The sequence below is a fragment of the Maylandia zebra genome, linkage group LG7 (genome assembly GCF_041146795.1).
Source record: "Maylandia zebra isolate NMK-2024a linkage group LG7, Mzebra_GT3a, whole genome shotgun sequence".
NCBI classification, from domain to species: domain Eukaryota; kingdom Metazoa; phylum Chordata; class Actinopteri; order Cichliformes; family Cichlidae; genus Maylandia; species Maylandia zebra.
Genome location: NC_135173.1, coordinates 3,583,450 through 3,607,355, shown reverse-complemented (window position 1 = coordinate 3,607,355; position 23,906 = coordinate 3,583,450). Strand labels below are relative to the sequence as shown.

At 41.3% G+C, this 23,906-nt stretch overlaps 1 protein-coding gene across 3 annotated transcripts in view; it reads right to left on the bottom strand.

The window, feature by feature from the left end:
• Positions 1-3,393: 3,393 nt before the first annotated feature.
• tspan9a (tetraspanin 9a) overlaps positions 3,394-23,906 on the bottom strand; it is a 187,724-nt gene continuing 167,211 nt past the window's right edge. For all 3 annotated transcript variants that reach the window (XM_076885555.1, XM_014410711.2, XM_004568269.6), the window contains 4 exons: positions 17,845-17,946; positions 17,416-17,547; positions 12,849-12,932; positions 3,394-8,417 (listed from right to left, as the gene is read on the bottom strand). In XM_076885555.1, the coding sequence (XP_076741670.1) occupies positions 8,346-8,417; positions 12,849-12,932; positions 17,416-17,547; positions 17,845-17,946 (390 nt within the window). In that variant the 3' untranslated portion in view covers positions 3,394-8,345. The remainder of the gene's footprint in view (positions 8,418-12,848; positions 12,933-17,415; positions 17,548-17,844; positions 17,947-23,906) is intronic.

Here is a 23,906-nt window from a genome sequence, read left to right as displayed (position 1 = left end):
CTGGTGAGACCCAGAACTGTCCATGTAGGCTGATGGGTCAGATTGCACAAAAAATATCTCTAGCTGACAGCAGCTGAATGGCCTACAAGCTGCCTTTAGTTTACCCCTGTGCATTCTGTCTCCTCTCGCCATTATGTCAAAGGGCCTAGATTCCACATCGCACAAACGCAGTGCACTCGTCTTTCTGTATTAATGTTTATTGCTTGTGAAAGTTTCATGTTCTAGTCTGCAGATTACAGATTCAGATTACTGTTCCAGTGAATAAAGCAGAAGGACGGTTGACAGAGGCTGGACAATGACATTTTTGAGAGGAGGAACATCTAATGTAGTTACATGACATTGCCTTTTGCTGTGATGTCTCCAGTGTGCTTTAGATTGAATCTGCCAAACTTTGAGTAAATAACATTCAAACCAATAAAGAAGTTAAAAAGAAAGAAAGAAGTCAAGCCACAAACTCTGTGAAGAGATATAGATTGAAAGACGAAAGCTGATTATTGACTGGTGATGAAGGATCATCTGTCAGAATGACCGGAAGCACAAAAACGTAACTATAAAGTTAATGTATTACATCATCACTGGACACCAGATCCCTCAGTAACTCAGTGACTTGCCAGAGACTCGTATTTAATGAGTTTCACCTTTTTTTTTTTTTTAGATTGAATACAAATCAGATTTTAGTTGAACAGAACCTTAACTGGGAGGAGGTTGCACTCTGTAATTATGCAACATTTTTACTTTACCTTTGGTAGTGCTAATGGAATCTATGGATTCCAACTGGGAGTGATATGAAAAGAGAGATGATACAGATGGGTGATACCATAGTGATGTCCTGAGCTGTGCAGATACCTCGAGCTTTGTTTGAACACAGAAATTAGAAGTATGGTGGATCTTCCTGTGATTGGCTCCAATCAATATATTAGAGTTTTTGGTAAGATGGCACTATGCTCTGAAAATTGTGTCATGAATCATCACATTTTTTTTTGTATGTGACATGCCATCACCATACATTTACACCTCATTCGCAATGGGTTGGACCCTTTTTGCCTTCAGAACGGCCTCAAATCTTTGTGGAATGGATTCAGAAAATTGCTGGAAACATTCCTCAGATTTTGGTTGCAGCAATTTCGCATCACACAGTTGCTGAATCACTCCACCACATCCTGGAGGTACATGGGGCAAACCCTTATGTCACCACTGATACAAGGTAAGCTAGATCAGTGTTTCCCAAACTTTTGGAGCCACGGCACCTACTTCACATTAGAACAATCACACAGCACACCACCAAACAAAACTGTCACAAAAAGCACATTGATAAGTTTTTTCCGCACAGCAGACATAGTGGAGTTGGCTCGGTTTGTCCCCAGTATACCTTTTTTGCTTTCTTCTGGCATTTCATCTGGGTCGGAATTTTCCCCAGGGCCTGGGTCAGAGTGACTACTTTTTATTTCAAATATTTATGTATTGCTATGTAATTTCTTCTTCGTCTTCTTCTGTTTTACTGGCGGTTGGCAACCCATTTAATGTAATCGATAGATGATGTAATTGTTCTGCCCATTACTCACACCGATCGCCTGGAGTACTAATCAGGTGAAGCCAGGTAATCTTCCACGGCACACCTAGTCATTTCTCGTGGCACAGTGGTTGGAAACACTGGGCTAGATTGATGTCATCATGTAGTTCATGCCAAATTCGGACATTCCCATCCAGACTCATTAAACCAGGCAACTTTTTTCTGTTGCCCAGTTTGGGCGAACCCATGTGAGCCTCAGCTTGACTCGAGTTGCAACCGGTGTGGTCTTCTGTTGGTGTAGTCCATCTGCTCCAAGGGTTTATGTGCTGTGCTTTCAGAGATGAACTTCTCCATAGCCTGCTTGTAACAAGTGGTTATTTGACTTCCTTTCCTGTTGCCTTCCTCTTAGCTTGAAGTAGTCTAGCTACGCTCACTGGATATTTTCTCTTTCTCAGACCATCTTTGCAAACTGAAGGTGGTTGTGTGGGAAAATCCCACAAGATCAGCGGTTTCTGAAATACTCAGACAAGCTGTCTTAAAAGCAAAGTCACTTAAATCACCTTTCTTCCCCATTTTGATTCACGGTTTGAACTTGACATGTTAATGTATTCATCTGTAACATAATGGCCTATAAAAACCAAACATCTTGTAATTTTTACACTAATTTTGCTTCATCTGTAATCGTAAAAAATAGTCTGTAATGCTAAACCTAGCTAAGCAAAGCTAGCCAGTTGCTGGCTATGGCTTCATATTTATAGCACAGATAGAAAGTGGTGTCGTCCTCCTTCCATGAACTCAGACAAAATACAGCGATTTGACCAATTTTGTTTTATTAATGGAATTTGTGTCATTATAATAATAAAATGTAACTATTTTCAGCCAAGACATTCATAACCAGCAGCAGGTTAAATTTGCGACCTACCCACTCAAGGTTTTTTTTCTTATTGGTACTATTTTCTTCAGTGTAGAAAATAACTAGATATCACAGCTGTATGCTTCTTTGCAGCATCCCAATTGCTTCCACTTCTGACTTAAAAGCACACAAACACAGTAAATGGGACTATCTGAAGAGCACTATAAGGTCAAGACCTTACATTATTGTAGAAAGCAACAAAACAAATCCCCTATTGAGCACCAGTGGAGAAGACAAACTCTCTTGTATCTGCAAGAAACCTCCAACAGTACCATACTTAGGCTGGGTGGCAATCCGTTTGGCTGAGAGGAAACAGGGAACGATAGATATTCTGAGCACTTGCTGGCTGCTTTTCTGTTATTGCATCCCAAAATATACCCCATACTGGTGGTGGCATATTGTGTGGTTGTGGAGGTCAGATCATATGATACAACACTCATAACTCTGCTTCATGGCAAAATACCAATTAGATAACCTGGAGCTGACCTACTGAAAAACAATAGGGTCCAGGTGTGTGAAAACGATGAGATGGCATGGCTGTGTTGTGTTGAACTCTGAATAAAACAACCAACGTACCTGCATAGTTTTGACATGTTTAGATGGTTGAAAACCCTTAAATGAGAGCATGTGTCTAAAATTCCACCTGCTACTGCAGATCTATTAAGCACAGTGGAGGTTTAAAAGAACAAATAATAGGAAGCAACAGTAACCCTGCAGCAGTATGAGCCATGCTGTTTTTGCATGTGATGTTTAAAAGATGACAAGCATACCCCGCGAAACAAGACCGTGTGAGAACAAGCAGTACCAGAAACAACCTGCAGATCACCTCCACTGCAGGTTAACAAGTTCAGCAGTCCTGTGTGGGGACAAAGTAAACAGCCTCATTGAAACGAAAGCCTTCCAAATTCAGGTTAATGAAATGAGTTGTGCGGTGGATGAGGTGGGAAATAAAAAATAAAAGTATCCGTGATTGATTCTTTTCACTTTATTTCAGTACGTTATTCATACAAAATAATCTGTACAAAGGCTAAAATAGGTCATAATTTTTTTTTTGCATAGAAGGAACAGTGATGGAAAAACAAAAAGCCCGGGTGGAATGGCACAATAAACTCCACTCACTATCGCACACAGGCCCGATAACAATTAGGTTAAAAGGAGGGGATCAAGCTGCACACAAAAATACTGAGCTTTTCACTCCGCGCTGTTGAAGCGTGAGACAAATTGGCAATGGTTCCCACTTTCATCATCTTCACTTTGTTCTTTAGAAAAAGAACCTCTTCTTGACTGGCTCACCACCATTAGCTCATCTCAGCATCTTTAGGACAACAGTCCCTCAGGTTTTGTTATGCTTTTTTTTTTTTTTTAAAAAGAGCCCATTTTCAGACAGGGATTGTATACACAGAACACTTCATGTATCATGGGATCTGCTGACGCCACTTTGCTCTTCATGCCGAGTCTTCCACTCCACCCCCCAAACCCCACAAACAAATTCTGAATCAAATCTAATTGACGGCAACATAAAAAGGGAATCCGAAGCATCAAGTCATTAGACAAGAAAGGCAATAAGCGTACTGTACCGAGAGATTTTTTCTGACACTCTTTCCTTTATTTAAAAAATAGTTGATTTAGCGAGTAAAGAGAAAGTAGTGCACCAGCTAGTATAGATATTCAGAGTGCTTTCACGTGTAGCAGAAAACTCCACAGGACAAGGCTGGCAGGTATCAGATAGTGCCACCCAGCAGAACACAACATCAAACACACCATTTCTAGAGCATACATTTCCACTGCTCACATATTCAGCTTCAGCACAGGGGAAGGATTAGGAGCAGATTACAGAAATAATATGTCGAAGGTGGCAAAAAATGATTCTGACACACACACAAAACGAAAGGAAACAACAACAAAAAACAGTTTTTATGTTCAGAATTTTTCACAGCAGACGAAACCCAATTACTGCATGTGCATCCTTCCTTCACCATTTCCGTGGCTTACTGGGAGTGCTTCCTTGGATGAGACGGAATATTTTATACTCCTTCAAAAAAATCAATTAAAAAAAAAAAGAAATCATGTTTTACTAAAAGATGAAAATGCAGTCAAAAATATATGAGGACTGTACTGACGCAAACACAAATTTACTGAACATTTACACCGCTCTCGTGCTTGAAGCGAAAACAGAGGCAGGAAATCTGGCAGACATAAAAAGTGGATAACATACAGTACAAGTGTCTGTAAGTGAGCATAAAAAGGGCACGGGCTGTCCAGCCTGTTGATGTGAATGTTAGGCGAAGTGGCAGAGGTATAACAGTAAGTTACATCACTTGTAAAATGGGCATATTTACAGTGAGCTGATACACTGGAGCGAGATGAACTCTGTTGTACAGTCGTCTAACAGTTCATGCTCTAAGAGTACAGAATGGGTCCTGCACTGGCAGTTTGAAGAGATACTGCAGATTATAGCTGCGCGTCCTAATTCAATTTAATTTGATCCTAATACAAAGAAGGACAACGACAAAAGCGCAGTATGTCTTTTGTGGACTTTGCCTGATACTATATGCCAGATTTTCCTTCTATTTGTTCTACGTTAATTGCTTTAACCGCCTGCATCGCTGAAACACAGAAAAGGCATTTTTGCATGTTGTAGAGGAACACTGCAAAGACTAATCCTCTAGGAAAAAATGCTTAATGATGTCATGTACTCAAAGTGAACTACAAATGGGGGGAAAGCCAATAAAAACAGAACCTACAACAAGAAAATCAACAGCATATTGTATAAAAACAAACATTTAAACAGCAGAAAAGTGTACAAAACGAACATAATTAAACAGCCGCCCCCCTTGTTAAAATGGCATTCATCCCCGCATATTACAAACACAATGTAACATTGACATAATCATGGAAAATGGGGTAAGGATTTTACACAGAGAAGAAAATGTCGCCCCAGTCAGATCAGCCGAGAGCAAACAGCGTCCGCAGGCTGAGGCTCTGACCTCCCAACGGATTTGCTTTATTCCCACTATTCTGCATTCTTGTATTTCTGTTACATGTGCGGCTATCTCGGGTTTCCTTTGAACCTTTTTTTTTGCAGTAAGGATACAGCACAGCCTCATTTGCCAAACTGTTTTGAGCTATTCCTCCGCTAACCCGTCTCAGGTACCTTACGAGTGCTTTAAGGGGTCCAAACCACATTGCCAGTTACTGAATAGCGCCAGGTGTCTGCAGAGTGAGGCAGTAAGTAAGGGATGTGTTGAGTTTGTGGAGGCAGCCGAGCAGAGGAAACGCGATCGCTCGTGCCTGCACTGTACATCAGCAGCTGTCATGTTTCCCCCATGGACACAACAGGAAGAGTTGGAGCATATGGGGGCAGACAGTGTATCACAGCCAGCAGGGTCACTGCACAAAACAGCACAAATTTGTTGCTTCCTGTTGCAAGAATTCCCCTTTCTCTTCCTAAAACTCTCCCTTAAATGAAGAAATCATCAGACTAATTTTTCCTAAAATGCCAACAATGACTTCAGGAGATACTCAGAAGCATATCACATCAAGGGGGCACGTGAGTAAATGAGTGGCTTATTTTCTTTGTTAGTTCAGGTAGCAGGAATAGACAGTACTTCATTGATGCGTCATTCAAAGCAATAAATTTAATTGCAGCTATAATGTAGGAAACAATTTAGAACGCAACCACTTGTAAAAGTTTAATTGGCAGCTTCCCTGGTAGCCAAGCTCAGCTCTACTGGTTACACATGAGCAGGCGATATAGGCTATAAATGGGAGACTTGACTTAACTAGGTGGTAAAACACAATCCTAAATTCCTCTCGTGCAAGTACAGTACTCTGCATCATAAAGATTCCACAATTCCAAGGTTATATGAGCTTTTACTGTGTTCTGAAAGAGTTGCTACTGAATTGAAGTCCAACCAACTTGCAGGAATCTACAAACTGAATCGGCTTGAATGGATGAGATGAAGAGAAACAGGGCATAGTGGCAAACATGACAATACAGGTCAACGGTTCAGTAACAGAAATTCAAAATAAAGATGGTAAAGACGCAACTGTGGTAAAATATCAGCTTAAATAGACAATTTCTTTAAAATCTTCCCTCTGTAGTAAAAACCTTTGTGCAAAACAATCTGCTAACATTCTGTTACAAATGTTTTGTAATTATTGGCCGGCTTATTTACTGCTATTTTTTGTTCTTGATTAAAATATAGCAATCTTCCCACATCTCTAATTGCACTTGCTTTGGAAAGCACTATGTCACAACTGAATACAACCTTATGATTCCAAAAGCTACAGTGATCCTTTGACAGTAAGCGAGGTCTTTATTCCACTGTTTCTTTGGAGATTTTGAAGCCTAGAGCAGACACACCGGAGGGCATTTTTTGAAGTCGCCACAGCAGATGGAATATTTTCAGTCTCCAGGAGGAAGGCTGGCACTCTGGCCCCCTGCAGTGAATGTAGATGTAAACAGACATAAACTGATGTGTCCTACAGGGCATGTTGCCATACATATCAGTCTGAGCTTTGATCTGGCAACACTCTCACACTCCCATCTCGCCCCACCTCTGGTTGCTGCGAGAAAATGAAGCCTACGTAAAATTGAAGGGGGTTGCAAACCGGAGGTGTAAACGTGTGATGAGCAGGAATGTCAGCAGAAGCACTGGATGGAGCATGAAACTCATTGCTGCCTGACACGGAGAAAGAAAATTAGAGTGAAAAAGAAAAGATAGAGGCAGGGTTGAGTTGCAAGCCGCCGAGAGAAAGCACGAGGAGTGCGGTGTGAATGGATGAGATCTTCAGTACAGAAAGGCTAGAGCCACCTCTGTTAACGCTATTGATAGCCGAAACGAGACAGCGTGTCTGCTCGGTTTTTGCTCCATCCTGCCCTTGATTCTAAGTGTTTCTCAGTGGGTTTTTTCTCCTCTGCAGCTTGAACTGTGTGATAAAATGCATGCGCGTACACAACCCAGTCTGCTTTCTCAAAGGGGGGACTTTATCACCTAGATCTCTACAGCTGACAGTGCTGCTGGAGCCCTAATAAACAGCCATTTTACATCATTTATATTGTCTAACAGGGAACGGGTACGCTGCTGCGTGGCAGCACAAAATGCATGTGTGCGAGTTTGTTCGCAGACAAATGTTTGGTGTAAAATGAATCCACCGATGACTCCTCGTGCTTACGCGATGCTCCTCCATGAAGCTCATTTCACCTAAACCTCTGCATCCTTACGTGCCTTTGCCCGTCTGCAGCAATGTTACCTCAAAACCAATCCCACACACATACCCACACACACATTGCACCGATCTGTTCGACACTTACATTCCACAGGATGATATACTTACAAAAGCAAATCCAACAAGAAAACAATACGTTTAAAATAAAAATAATAACAACGGTCATTTCATTGATAAATCAGTGAAGTAGAAAACTAGCATGCCATGTTGGATCTTTTTCATTTACAAGGGGAAAAAAACAGGGCTAGAATTTAATAAGCATGAAGAAAAAAAACTCCACATGAGGTGGAGGGTTTTGTCACTTTCGTGGGTTTTTTCGCCCTGTGGGGCTGTTTGGGCATTTGTAAAGTCTTCATTGTCTCAAAGTCTGTCTTTCCCTCCAGCAATTGGTTAGTTCAAGCCAAAGAAGAACAGAAAAAGCCAAAAAACAAGTGTACTCAAGAGAAGGGACAACATATGGGATTCTCTTCCTTGCCAAAAGTAGGTGCCTCTTCTCTTCCAGTTGTGTTACTCTTTGGCAAAATGAATGGTGAGAGGAGACAGCAGGACAGAGCAGCTGGAATCTGTACAGACGATCTGAGAAGGGGGAAAAGGATGCTCTAAAGAGGGAAAGCATGGATGTATGTTTGAATCAGAGTCTTTATCCCATCAAGCACTGGGGCTCCTCTCCATTTGGTGCTTGTCCCAAGGCTAAGCGTCATACTTCTTTCCCGTTCTGTGAATGTGGTGGAACAATGTCATGGAGAATGCCATGCCCAGGAGCTGTGGAGGAAAACAAGGAGATCGTGAACACATGCTCGTGTCTGTCTATAGTATCTATTTATGTGTAATATATGTGCAGGTGTGTCCGTGTGGTCTATTTATGTTGATGCCTTGGGCTGCGTTTCTGATGCACAATGAATCGTGTGCTGAATCACGAACACATTTTAGTTCAGTTTCTTTTTCTCAGATGGCCTTCAAATGGAAGCTCTGGAATCTTTGTGATGGCAAAATGTACAGTGTGTGCAAGCATTAAGCCAGTGAAGTAAATTGAGATGCCATTGAATCAAAGTAGCCAGCTATGTCTTTGAAGTTTCCATTACCGCTGATACTTCCACATCAAACACAGTCGCAAGGCTGATCCTAAAACCATTATCTGGCAAAGTTGTGATGACAGGGAAACTGAAAAATACTGAATGCTGCATAGTTTTTAATAAAAAAGGAAATGTGGACTCCACTGGGGATCCCTATGGTCTGTGATTAGCTGGGGAAAGCTGCTGATTCGCTTTTGGTTTCACTCAAAACCTAATTCGCAGAGCGGCTTCAGAGAAAATGCCACCTTAAACTGGCGTCAATCCAAAAAAAAGTGCCATTTTAGGTAAACATCCAGCTGAGACGGAGTTAGGACAGATGAAAAAGTGCTTCAGAGCCAACCCAATTATTTACATCTGAGCTCATCTGTCTCTGACAGAAAGTTTCTGCTGTCTGCTTCATTCAGTCTGAGAGACAGGATGACAGTTGCTCCTGAAGGATGCTTTAAAGCTCAATCACAGATTCCTGCTTAAAATGTGGAAATATTTCTGGGATTTCTGAAGCATTGTGGATAAACACACACCGTACATACCATATTTTCCGCACTATAAGGAGCACTTAAAATCCTTTAATTTTATCAAAAATCAACAGTGTGCTTTATAATCCGGTGTGCCTTATGTATCAGAATCAGAATCAGAATACTTTATTGATCCCTAGGGGAAATTATTAAATTCTGGTTGTGCTTACTGATCTCGAACCAATTTTATGCGGTACACGGTGCTCAAAAATCTGTCAAAAATGTTTCAGTACGACTTTGGTAAGCTATGAAGCTGCGCAGCTTGATGGATTGTTGGAGCATTATGGCTGCTGTAGTCAGGAGCCTCGCGGACTCGGTGTAATCTGGGTCCAAAAATCTGTCAACTTCAGGTCCCAAAGTCAAACGAGCACTGCAGCATCACTGAGAGTTAAAAACTGTCTAAATTCTTTCATCTTTAATAAAATGATCAGTGTTGTTGCTTTACCAGGTGTAACAATTACGTTTAACATCCAGGCATCCATGAAAACAGAATTAGTTACATTTAACAGAGTTAGAAGTTAGCAGGAAGTTAGCTCGCTAGCTTCCACCTAAACCTGATATTGCATGTTCTGAATAAGAGATTTCTGAAACAAATTCAAACGTACAGCTCTGCTATCACTTCCAACATAAATGAAGACAGAAAACTAAACAGCAGTGACGTTTGTAGGGTTACTGAAGTTGGGCTAGCTGGTATATAATGATGCGCTACGTGATCGCTAGTGACACAGCTATGTTAGCATAGCATAAACACAGTGAAGCTAACTTTTTTTACACTCGATAAAAGTTAACATGAGAGTTCCCGATGGTTAGGGACAAATGCAATCACATGGCAGGATGCTGTAAACAGACCAAACTTCAGTCAGGAGAACAACTGAGATAATCCATCCACAATATTAGGTTAGTCATTAATATACTGCAACAACATGGGAATAGAGCAGCTGCCAGAGAATTCAACAATTGTACGGAAGTGGAGGAAGCAAGAAGAATGAGCTGAGTAAAGTTTGACTTATCTGACTGTTTTGTTTCGCTTAATGTGCCTTATGGTCCGAAAAATACGGTACTAGCTTTTGACAAAGTTTGTTATTTACAGCATGTTTCTGGTCCCAAATCATTAAAAAACAAAAACAAAATAACATTATGGGACATTAGCTTTATTTATGATGCTCTTCATTGTCACGTCTGCAAATATTTCCCAACTTTACCTCTGGTTTGGCCTGAATCAGAGGAGGATGTGTGTGCGCCCAGAAGTCTCAGTGTTCTGCACATGCCTGATGTGCGTTTGGAGGAGAATGTGAAATTTAACAAATTCTTCAGAGCATAGTGTGGTCATATATAATGCACACATTTCTCTGATGTGACTGTGCAAGAGCTACCCCTCCCTGAGGACATTATTACGTGCAGAATCATACAAAACTCAACAGGGAGATTTGCCTTCCTTGGTGAGGACACCTTGCTCTGAATGAACCATGAATTCATGCATTAGCAAAGTGAAGCCTTGTCCTGCGTGCACGCAGTCACAGACATATCAGGCTAGGCAGAAAGAAAATATTGAAAAACAAGTCTTCACAGCATCAAAAATAAAATCAAGGGCACGGACATACAAAATGAACTGTACATCTGAGAAATCTGTGTCAAATATCATCATCTATGTGAAATGTAAATATTGTACCGAAAGGTTTCATGGGCCGAGATATTAAAATATTCTGCACTTGTCATGCACCTTGGCAGCAGAAGAAGTGAAAAGGATTGGAGGGTAAGGTGCAGTCAGAGATGTCGGGTGTTGTAGATTAAACGGACTTAGGAAAAAAGGTGCACCAGACAGCTATTGCCACAGAGGATGATTCAGGAAAAAGACCAGATCTCTGCTGGATCTTATAGTGAATTTACAAAGTCAAGGGAGTGTGAAAACATTCTCTCAAGAAGGTGCAAATTGAAGCAAGGACCCCTGACAGTAGGGCTGTGCGATATGACCAAAATCTCATATCCCGATATAAGAATTCTATCGTCCGATAACGATATAAATCACAAAAATGTAACATTTTCTGTAAATTCTGTGAATCTCGGGCAGCTCGACTTGCGGGAAGGGTTTCCAGCTGCGCGTCATGTAGCTGGAGTCGAGTGTTTTAACCGATGCATGAAACTATTTTTAGACATAAGTTGTAAAGGCCGCCGTTTTCTTTGTGAGTATTTATTACACGGCGTGCTGCGGGGAAAAGCCTGTTCTAACGTTTGAGTCTGAGGTTTATTTTTTTAGCACCTGGCGGCTCTTTTATACTTCTCATCCGTAAATAATCTGCTCTTTCACGTGATTCAGTTAATTTTGAAAAGTTTCAACAGGATCTTGAGCTTTATTGTGAAAGGTTTATGTGGAACATAAACAAGCAGACACGCGATGCTGTTACCGTCGCTGTTGCTAACGACAACGCATAAAAACAGGCGCTTGTCCGTCAGTAGTGTGGTTATATTAAATATAAGAGAAAGAGAAAACTTTAAGAAATTAATATAGCCACTACAGTGACCATCAAAACCATGAAAAAATATTGCCATAAACAGTTTATTTTGTGACACCATGAAACAAACGATAGCGTCAAATGAAACGATAGACGTTTTTATATCGCCGTCCGATATATATCGTTATATCGAACAGCCCTACCTGACAGGTTGCCGGTAGTGGCATATACAGACAGTCTAGCATTCACACTAACTTTCAGTTGTTACATGCGTGCATGAACTCATATTGTTGTCCACCATGCTCACACAGGTTTCTGTGCAGTTAGCTGTGCTGGCTACCTAGCGCTATCACCGCTTCTGTTGAAACACTGGCTAACCAGAGTGAAAAAACAAAACAAAAGACGTAATACAAAAAAGTCTTGCAGTCAAAATTTGCACAAATACGGTTAAAAAAAAAAAAAGGTTCCCGTTGTTCTGTGAGTAGACACTTTTAGAGTGCAATCTCAAAGTAAGTGGAAATACTACATCCTGAAGAGACACTGAGATAAAGAGGGATACATCTGAAGCAAAGTTTAGTAGCAAAAGACAAACAGAAGCGCCAGTGGAATTTCTACCACCACTTGCTACAGAGCCTTTAATCTGCGACTCTATATTCAGCATCTCTGCTCTCCTGTCGTCTCATAGCTCCTTATAGTGTAACGATGGTTAAGTGTTACTGGACAGTGACATGTTGGTTTTCTCTGCACACTGTTGTTGTTCCTTTAAGATTCATGTTTGGTTGGGCTGCAGGAAGTAGTGAGGGTGGTGTACAGGAAGGGGTGGGGGGACCTGGTTGTTCTGTGTGTGTGCCAGGCTGAAGAGAGGTGTAGTTCGAGAGCGCTTCCCCCTGAGTTAACAACCCGCTGGTTTATGTGCCGAATAAACGGACAAACTGAGACCCCAACCGTCTGGTTCTTGTGAACGTTACAATATCATTCTTGGCACAAAGCCACTTCACACATGATCAGGGTGCACAAGACAGGAGCTTCAATATTTCAGGATGTGCTGGAGCCCAGAATGCCCACTGAGCATTAACCTTTTAATTGTTTTCAATGTTGGCAAAAGACACAAAGCAGGACAAACAGGAAAGAGTTGTTTCTCACAAATCCTCCTACCTCCACTACCAAGATGACCATGCCTATGGTTCCCAGCAGATACTTATTGTCATCCAGCCATTCCTCCACTTTCTCAAAGCAGCCCTGAAAAAAGGAACAAAACCATGTTAAAATACCATTAAAATATACATTTTCAGTTTATGACACTGTAGTTGGAGCGATGGCTGCCCCCTGTTCAGTTACCCTGGAGAAAGCTCAATCATCTGGTTTGCAGTTTTCCCGCAAGAAAGCATTTCTTTAATGTGAGCTATACCGTAGGATGGATAACTAGCAGGTGAGTTATTAAACACAGCTGAGTTATTGTGAGCGATGACATTTATATGCAGACGTATGGGACACATAAGCCGACGTGCGCACTAATCGTATGCTTAAATACATTCCCACCTGGGTTCATTCAAAGGCTACTCATTGGCAGGGATATAACGCGACACACTTAAGGGCGGTTTCAGCAGCAAAGCTGTGCCCCTGCTGGTCTGTGGTTGCTGAGGCAGCATGTAAAGTTAACTACAAAGCGTGTGGCCATCTCCTCTGGGCAAGATTACACACAAGCTTTTAATGATGAGCTTTCCCAATGGGCCAGCTCAATGTCTGTCTTTTCTCATTTTGGCAATTATATTACAGCTTTTAATCCTCTACTTTGGACACACTAACGAACCACATGCCAGACCAATAGCAGATTAGAGTAGCAATACGAGGGAAAACTGGTGAGCATTGTGCTACACGGTTTTGTGAGAAAAGAAGAGCTGTTGTCTCGAGAACAATAGAAAAATCCATTGGATTTAGGCAATAAGAGGAAAACTTTAAAGCGACTTTAAGTACCCACAAAGTGTTGGAAAAAACAACAGTGGATTAAAGCTTACAGATGCATGCCTCTTTTGAATTCGGGGAGCAGAAATTGGCAAGTATTGTATTTTAGAGCAACAAAAGTGTAATTTAAAGGCAATATGTTAGAGCACTTCAAATGTGGCGTTAAAAAGTAGGACGCTGTGGATCTAACTTCCCAATGCATCACGAGTTAATGGGAAGAAAAGTATCAACAACCCCCAACACGGAGCAATTGTTCACTCTGTAGTCACTTTGTGTTTTTGTTTTGCAGTCCCTTTCTTTCACTTTTCAGTATTTTTCTTGTTCCTCTTAATTTGTCTCTTCGCAGCTGTTCATCGGTATGCTTGTCCGCACCTCTCTGTAGTAGTTTTCCGCCTCGACTTGTTTCGTGTTGTTTTCCTGTTATGGACATTTTGCATTTTGAGTCTGTTGAAGTTTCTATGGTGGTTTTGTCTTTGTGGTTCTTTCACAGCTCTGCAGCTCTTTTGTTAATTTAAGCCAAAACCAAAAATGCACGAACAAAATCATTTCAAACCAAAACTTCTCGTACGCAAATCCTCGGTGAAGCACAACTGAACACTGCAACAACAGTGAGAAAACCTGTGATCACTAAGACGATGTAAGTATGCTGATTATTTTAAATTAGCCTAACTGTATGAGCATAGTCATAACATGACCTGTTAACAGTGCAACTTAATTTGTTAATGAGTTGGGAGTTAAGTGAGTTTGGGACCCATATGGAGAAGAATTGTCTAAAGCAGGGGTCTCAAACTCAAATGAGCCGCGGGCCACTTCTGGCACCGTCACCTCATTGGAGGCCACTTCAGTGTCCAAGTAGTACAAAAAAACAAACACGAAAACACCCACTAATATTTCCTAAAATGTAGTGTTTTGTTTGTTTTATTTAATTCCAAATATTGTGTAACAAGACAAAATTGCAAACATGAACACAATTTTTTCTCACTCTTAACTGTCTGAAGCCTTTCAGTTTCAGTTGTCATATGTAAGTTAGCACAGGGTCAACATTGCAGTGAAATGTATTTGACGAGCAGAAGACAGTCACTCAGCAGTGTAGTACAGTGTAGTACAGTAGTTTCATTGAACTACCAAATAAACAGCTCTTTCTGGCCAGACACGTGGAAGCACTTTTGCTACAATTTTGTTTGTATTTAACAAAATAAAAATGCAGACATAAGCGTACACATTAGTCTTTGATTGCAAGTGAAAATTGTTTTCTTTCTAAATAAATCTCTCCCTGAACTAATACAGCCCTCAACATGTTTGCACGCTCTTGTTACCTCGCTCAGGTCCGCGGCTCTGAAACGTGGTAAGGAGACTCTGGCTAATACTTTGGGCTCCATGTCGGCTCATGGAACGAGCTTTACTGTCTGGGTCAACTTTGCTAGCGAGAGACAGAGAGAGGCGTTGAAAGGCTGCTCCAGCAGAACTTTATTGTTTCGGAGGAAAACACGAACACGGTGTACAGTCGAGTCTTAATAGCTTACTGGGCTCGTCAGGCACTCTTTTAGGCTGCAGTGGTTATTTTTTATATTTACATGCTTCCATCTCCCGTTTCTGCTCGGTAGCGCCTCGTACTTTTCGACTTTCCTTTTTCCTCCCTCCCTCACGCTCACACACAGCGGGAGGGGCGGTCCCACACGCTCTCCCTGCAGCAAGGACTACACCGCACATGAGGCTACAGTCTTAAAGGGCCATGCCTGTAACACTCTGTCATGTATTAAATCATTTTTTGTATAATAATTAAAAAAAATTTTTCTTCACATCAGTATGCGGGCCACAAGTAGAGGTGACGTGGGCCGCAAATGGCCCGCGGGCTGCGAGTTTTGGACACTTTTTGAAAGCCCAGAGCACAGCTGCAGCAGTAATCAGGATGTACAAAAGAGCCATAGTAACACTAATCAGAGCCACAGTGGCCCTCCACCTGAAACGCCACAGACAGCGCACTTCTTCCAAAGTACAGCTCTCAAAATCGGAAGAATAAGTGGTTCAATCTCACAAATGGAAATTTGAATTTTAGCTTAGAACATTGCTTAATGTCAGGCTCTATATACGTCATAAAAACCCCTCCTCACTCTTCTTCTTTGGCCTAAAACTGAAAGATTGAATGTTGCTAAAGAGCTGAAAAACAGCCTGATGAAGATTAGGATCACAAGATAAATTGGTTTGGCTGAGATGGGGATGATACACAGCGTGACGCTCGACTGATTGTAAATATGGTATCTAAAAGTTTCAAGGACACCGGATGGATGTTAGACAATGGCAGACAGGTATCTTAATTGTGTACTTGAGCACTGAGGAGTAAAAACACATTGAGAAGTGAAAAATATCAGGTGCTGGAGATGTTGGAGATTAAATGGACTTAGGAAAAAGGTGCACCGCAGACAGCTATTTTTATACAGCATGACTCAGGAACAGAGCAGAACTCTGTTTGGATCTTGTACTGAATTTACAAAACCAAGGGAGCAGAGAAGGACAGGGAAACATTTTCTCAGGAAAGGGCAAATTGAAATAAAGACTCCTAATACTGAGCCACCCCATCACAGGGGGAGCATTTATGAAAAGACAGACAACTGTTTTACAATGACATATTCATACCGCGGGGACGCTAAAACGATTTTGTTATGTAGATGCACCAGTCGAGACCTTTTTGCTATTCTGGTTGTCCACTGTGCTTACGTCCCTCCATAAAAGAAACAGGCCTGTGCAGCCTAAAAAGGCTTCAGTGTCAGTAAAAACTTCACATGTATATATTTTGTAGGCGCACTGAGACTGCAGTTCAGTCTGCGCACACACACACACACACACACGAACACACACAGCCAGCCAGTTAATTGCTGGCTACCTCAAGTTAACGTCTGTTTTCGTTGGTACATTGGCTGACTCAAGCAAACGAACAGATTACACTTCAGCACTCAAAACTGCACAAACGTGGCAAAACAAGTTTGGCTTCGTTAAAGCAGTTTTAGAGCACATGTTCTAAGTAAATGGAAAACCTACTATGAGGAGAGACAGTAACAATACAAAGAGGGATAAATGGTACCAAAAAAGCACCACAGAACGACACAGGAAATACTTCCTGCCCGTGACCGTCTCCCTGTGCAACTCCTCCATCTAACACACTGTAAACACTGCCCTGTTTGCACACGCTCTGCAGCTAAATACCAAATGACAAAGTTCAGTCAGACTCAAATGTCAATCATATATATTCCACCTCTGTAATATCCTTTGTCAATATTCTTGATATTTATAACTGAGTGACTTGTATATATTAGTGCTATTTCTTAAATTTGTAAACTCTGTAACATATTCAAATAGTTTAGTCTGTAATTGTTAAAGTCTTGGAGTAACCACATCATTTCCTTAAGGATTAATAAAGTATTCTGATTCAGCAGTTTTGGGCCCAGCATGTTTCCTATAATCTGGACAAGAATATTACGTGAATCATACAGAATACTTTCAGACTATCAGTTTTAAAAAGAGAAAAGTCAAGGCAAACTATACAGCCGAGATTAGGTAGAAAATGACTCTGTGTATCATTCATATCCTCCAAAACAAAAACTTAAATACAGTAAGTATATTCTGTGGAGTCTGTCATTTTAATACAGTAAATCTGTTAGTTTTGAATATTTTATAAAGAGCAGACATGTGACTCTTATACTTAAAAGCAAAAGCAAAAGACTGAGAAGCAAAACTCAACTCATCGGAGTCCAGGTCAACTCACCCTGTTCCAGAACATGTTGGTGGAGTTCCGCCCACAGTTCTGGTAATGCTCCTGGCAGCAGCGATCAGGAACTACTTTGTCCTTCAGGGCCTCGTGCCAGTCGGTGTATCCTATCACTCCACAGCATTTCCACTGTTAATGCCATACAAATGTCAGGTGGAAGATGAGTTAATGCTCTGTGTCCTCAGTGGCCCCAAAAAGCTCAAACAAACTTTAATTAAAAAATGTAATTGGTCACTTTCCTTTAAAGGACAGCAAAAAAGGACTGAAGTGTACTTGGACAGCCAGTTTGGGCTTTTAAGTTCACTCTAACGCCACAGCTACAAGCCAGGACATACATTAGCTGGAATATCTGAATAGATTTTAGTCATTTGTGCTTAAACATTCACACTAACGTTTCTCATATTGTAAATGCATGGCGTTACTTACCTCTGCCTGGATGATGTTCCAGGCATTTCGCAGGCCTATGTTGTTTTCTGAGTTGTACAGAGCCAGCCCATCCTTGAGATCCTGTTTGGCATTCTCACGCACCTGGAGAGGATAAAAGAAAACATTAGCCTTAGTTAGAGATCTTAGTTTGGAGGGGTTGTCTTTGCAAGAACAGTCCGGTGAGTTGCACCATTCAATACCTCTTTATGTTGTCTTTGTATTGGAGCAGGCAGTTGAAGCTTGGGTGTTTGTAGAGGCGCACTCGGATTATTCTACCCTTTTCAAACTGTCAGCATCCTTTTCACACAGATGCAAACAGTAGTGGCAGGTGTGCAGTTAAGTGCTTTTAGTGGACTGTGTATGACCGACGAATCATTAACGCAAAGCAATCCGACACTACAATATAAAGACATAAAATGCCAGCGCCTTCACAGTTATGGGTAACCTCTTGTCTTGTCAAATAAAAATAACTCTGCAACAGTAACGCGGACTGCTGTGTGATGTCTGAACGTCTGACACGTCATGTGTCGCTCACACGCTCGGCTTCAACATGCCCTTCAGCAGTGCTAGCAAATCATTTTCCTCTTGAGTGAACACCAACAATTTGCTCAGGGTTGTGCCATGTCTGAGGGAGATTAATATCTCATTCGCTGTGTTAATGAGATACAAAATCAGAGCTTTAGCTCTCCTGCAGTTTCATATGCCTGTGGGGATTTGCTAACTGCCAGGACAGATTGAGAGGCGCTTTAGATACGGGGTAATTATGACTAGAAAAATGACATGGACTGCCAGAATCACGCTGTACATCTTCACGGGCAATAAAAGTAATATCACAACAATAGGAATGCACTTAATACTTAAAGCTTGGAGTTAAAGAGTGTGATCAGGAAATCTGCACAGGACAAGAGAAGCTGCATTAGCACTGTCACGTCCAGAAACAACAAGGTGATTTTAGGTGTCAGTAAATCCTTTAGTGAAAGAATAAGGACGAAAGTAACAATAAGCAGCCAGAAGCCTGGCTTCTCTAAAATAATAACACATTTAATATCACTTGACTTTCTGTCTTACACATTAGAAATAGTACAAACCCAACTTTCCTTTGACTGTACAGAAACGACATTAAGCTTTAAAGTCATTCACTGGTTCAGTACCCTTGTTATTCAGCTGCAAGGCTTTTGAAATCTATTTGCTGAATTAGACATTCAAACTGAATTTTTACTGATTAATTAAAATTTCTCGGGCAATAAAATGCTTTAGTAATCCTTAAAAATGCAAACCCCATTTAAAACATCCTCTAAAAGCTTTGAAATAAGACGAGAATTATTTCAAATCCCATTCTTGCTCCTCGGCCTGCAAGTTTGCTGATGCAGATCTTGGTCCTCGTGCAGGAAAATGAAATGAAGAACAGCAGCACCATCAATCTCTGCCTTATGCTTTGTTTCTATCTGCTATCTTGTCTTCTCCATCAACAGTAGGCTGTATGTGATGTTGCTGGCTCATTACAGACTCCTCACACAGCCGCTGGAGAGCAGGGTCCCTCTTATTGCAATAAAAGTCTTCTTCCGAGTCTCCGATAAGTCACTGCACATCATTTTTTTGTGTCTTAGTTACAGTGTGAAATGAAAGTTAATGATCCAGATTTACCTCTAACGAGAGGCAGACAAATGAATACAGAACAAACAGGGAGTTGGAGGATCGTGCGGCACGCCGACCCTTTTCCTCCTCGCCACAGAAGCAGACAAAAACACGAGGCGATTTCTCGACTAATGCTTACACTGCCGGTCCTCGAAAATGTTGACAAATAACAGGCCTGCACCGTGCTGTGGCAACATCCGACTTCTGGGAAGTTTTGCCTGGATGTTGCCACGCAATATTTCACGTGTGGCATGTAGACAAAGCCCTGAGACAGAGCTCATATGTCTCATTGCATAGATAAGCTTGTAGTTTCCTCTGTGATGACCAAGTCCGCACACAGCAATATACGACTGCACATTCATCACAGAAATCTAAAGGGTTCAGCTTGGCCGGCTGAGAAAACACTCATAATTCACAGAAAAGACAAAAAAACAAAAAACAAAGAAAGACAAGAAGATATGCATGTGAGGGCGGTGGAAGGAGAAGCCTTTCTGTCCAAACTGTTCACGTTCCCCGTCAATGATCACAAAAATAGAGCAGAGAGCGGGTGGTAGATTGTTGGAGAAACACCTGTCCCAGATCTGGTGACATGGTAACACCCAGGGGAGCAGGTACACTGAGACCTGTGAGGTTACACTGAATGCTCATTACCAGAGTGTGTGCCACGACAGAACTGACTGCTCCAATTTCCAAAGACGTGAAAGAACTGATCAATTCAGAGAAGGATACAGCCACCACTGAGGTGGGGGAACATCTGGCTAACGACTGGTGTCTCAGCAGGCTGTTTTGAAAATGCTGTGGAACATTTAGAGTTCCTCACGCAACACGGGAGAGCATTACGTATTTACATGAGATTCTGTGAAAACAGAAGTGTCAAGAGATTTATTCTAAAGACACTTCTTCAGCTGAGAGTCAGAGAGTGGAGACACACACGCTGCAGTTTTTACTTGCAAGGGCGGTCACAGAGCGCTGACATCAGAGTGGGGGCCCTGTGAAGTGCGCTCTGTTACCGCTCTGGTCTTTATTTATATACAAAAGTAGGCGCATTCGTTTATTACATTGGAATGTGGATGTGTATATTAGGGGTGCAACGATACTCATATCGATATTGAACCGTTCGATACAGTGCTTTCGGTTCGGTACGCATATGTATCGAACAATACAACATTTTTAATTTATTTTATCAACTTTCCTTCTGACGATGCTCAGAGGATCTGCGTTCGACTACTTCGCCTAGGCTGCACTGTCGAGCGCAGATCCACTGAGCGCAGCGCAAGCTAGCAAGACAGAAGCTAAGCTCGTTGCAACATGGCAAATTGAACCTCCCCCACCCTCATTCAGATCTGACCTTTGGAATTATTTTGGTTTTCATGTGATGTATGACCCTGAAGGTAAGCGTGTCATGGACAAAAGTAAAATAGTATGTCGGATGTGCCACGCAATGCTCAGTTACATTGGTGGGAACTAGTGCGTTAGCGCAGTTAGCTCGTTAATGTGTTGACGCAGTCCAGCCCCACGCACGGGGCGATCCGAGGTAGCTCGTTAACGGAGCTAGTGCAAAGACAAGTGGAAGCAGACAAAAACAACAAGCACGCATGCTACAAACTTTGCCCGACTCATTTAGACAGCCGTTAGCACAGGATTCTCCTTATGGGGACCTGATATGTTTAATATGCTGCTGAGAATATAGCCCAGAAGAAGCGTATAGTATAGCTTTTATTTTGGAAAGAGCCATTTCTCTGTAATAAACTCTCTTTTCCAAACATGAGTGATTTCTCGATCAGATAGATTTATTATTTCATCCCTTTGTTGTTTCAGCAACATTAAATTTAAAAACTGTAAGTTTGAGTTAAAATATATATTTATAATTTTAATAAATGACAAATTAAAAAAGCATGAACATTTTTTTGTATCGAAAAAATATCGAACTGTGACACCAAAGTATCGAACCGTGAATTTTGTGTATCGTTGCACCCCTAGTGTATATGTGTGTGTGTGCGCCAAGAGAGGCTCCTCTACCTGACACGAAGTGAAACTGCTCGTTAAGCTCTTATCTAGCAGGTACTGCTCCTTCCCTGCATGATAACGGGTCACAGTGAACTAAAAACAGTCTGAGTTATAAAGAGGTCATCATGCAGTATTCTATCATTTGCAAACGTATATCATTAAAAGATTATCCTGACTACTAAGTACAATTTTCTATTGACAAGAAGAGACGAGCAAAACGTTTATTTTATCAGTTTGCTCAATTAATATCTTACGAAAATTGTACAGCATCCAATTCTGATCTTATGAGGCTCTGAAAGGAAAGAATTAGTGGACCATTGGGAGTTAGTGTATTGGCACCTGCGGCAGGTAAACTATAGATAGATAATACATTTATCTGTCTGCATGTTCTGTGCATGCTGACAGGAAAACAGAGGAATTATCTTAGGATACCAACCACGGTCAGTGTTTAAAGACTAACAAGTGCTCAACTTTCCACTGAAAAACCTGAACTTGAATCTGATTTTATGGATGGCTAAGTGCTTAGGAACAGCTTTGAACTTTCAAAATGGCTAATATCTTATCTACATATTCACACTAGCAAAAAATATGAAGGATAATCATTGATTGTTATTTTAAAAACACTTTTCTTTCTTTTTTGTCCCTGCACTTTCTTCTTGGTCAACTACTAAATTAAATACATTATTGTTAAGTTGTAGCTGCTCCCCTGTGTTTACCAGCTAGTAACTCTGGTTCTTTACTAACTGTTGTTGTGTTCCGGGTGTTGAATAGCTTTTCTTGTGAAATTTCTAATCAAACTGCCCCAAACTCCCAAGTTCCCACACTGGCAAATGTTCACGTCACATTAACGTTCAGTACCAGAGTAGCTCACGTCATCGTTTACCCGACAGCTGCATAATAATTAAAAATATACTTTACGGTGAAATACTCCCTGGCATTATTGCATTTTTCTTTTGGATGCAGAAATGATGAAGCGACTCCACACATACTCACCTGTCTTCAAATCTCATCTATAATGCAAAGAACCAGAGATCTGCCTGCATACGCAGGTTTCTGACGAGACAGGCGGTGCAGATAACGCTGTTTTTTAATGTTTAAAAAAGTGACAGACAGTTGAGCTGATATTCTATCACAGTAGATTTCATATTTGATGTAAAATGCACCGAAGTACATAGCATCTGAACCCAAGTCAACCTCTACCAAACTTAACTTCTGATTGTAGCTTGCTGTCAGGGTATGGTACACAAAGCTCACATTATCACAAATACCAGACTTCAGGCTCAAATGTTCCTAAATGCAGAGTTTCAAGCATGAAATTACCATTAAATACTATTTAAATAAAACATATTCAAAGCTAAACAACCCAGATCAAATTGCCACTTATTTTACTGTTTCGTGAAGCAAATAAAACTGTCTCTTGTCACATCTTCAGTCTTTTGCTGCATGCTCTTTAAGGATAGACCGAACCTCTTTCAAACATGTTCAGTGCTTTTTTCCTCTCATACGCAGTCACTGTTGGGTCACATACTGTCTGGAAACACTGGTTTTAGTTTCAGGACTACTGGGAAACTAAGAAGCTAACAACGTTTCACTGTTGCTCTAATTGCAAAGCTCAGGACAAATACATTTACTGCCCTGAAATTGTAATAAATGATGTGAATCCAAACAGAATCAGTGCCAGAGGTTTCCAAACAGCACATTATTAAACACGTTACTTAATTCCCTCAGTTGCTCTGCAACCCTGTGTTTTGTAGACGGAGGCCAGGGCACTTGACAGAGTCAGGGGAAGAGCCCCACTCCAGCTTTAATTGGTTGGGAAATAACGCACAGCCAGGAATTGAACATAATTCTGTCTTTGCACAAACGACACACGCAGCTAGATGTGACTGCTGCTGTCGTTGAGTAAGACATCAAGGATGTGCCACAGCCAAACTTGGCTTCCTTCCTCTTCCATGACTCCGTGTTTTCCTTTTTCCTGATTCTTTTCCTAAAGTTTTACAGTGACATCTAATTTCATTTCTGACATGGCTGACCTCTTTCTACCCCTTTTTTTGTGTACTTCAGCACCCTAACACATAACACATTCATTCTTCCCAGCATCCTTTGATATCTCTTTTTTTTCTTCCACCTCTCTCCACACCTTCCACCCTTCCTTCATTTCTTCCTCGCCCTCCCGACATCCCTACGTACATGCTCCGGTGCTTCCTGTCTCTCTTGCAAAGTTCTGCTTCCTCATTCTGAGCTAATAAACCTTCACCGGTGTTCAGCTCAGCGTGTTGGGTCGACGGCGGCACAATGAGGTCAGAGCGTTAAAGACGGATGGCTGTAATCTGGTTTGCCGCCCAGCCATCTGCTGCAGTCAGCTGGTTGCTAACTGCAGGGCCAGCCTTTATTATACTACGCCCTCTACATGGCATTTA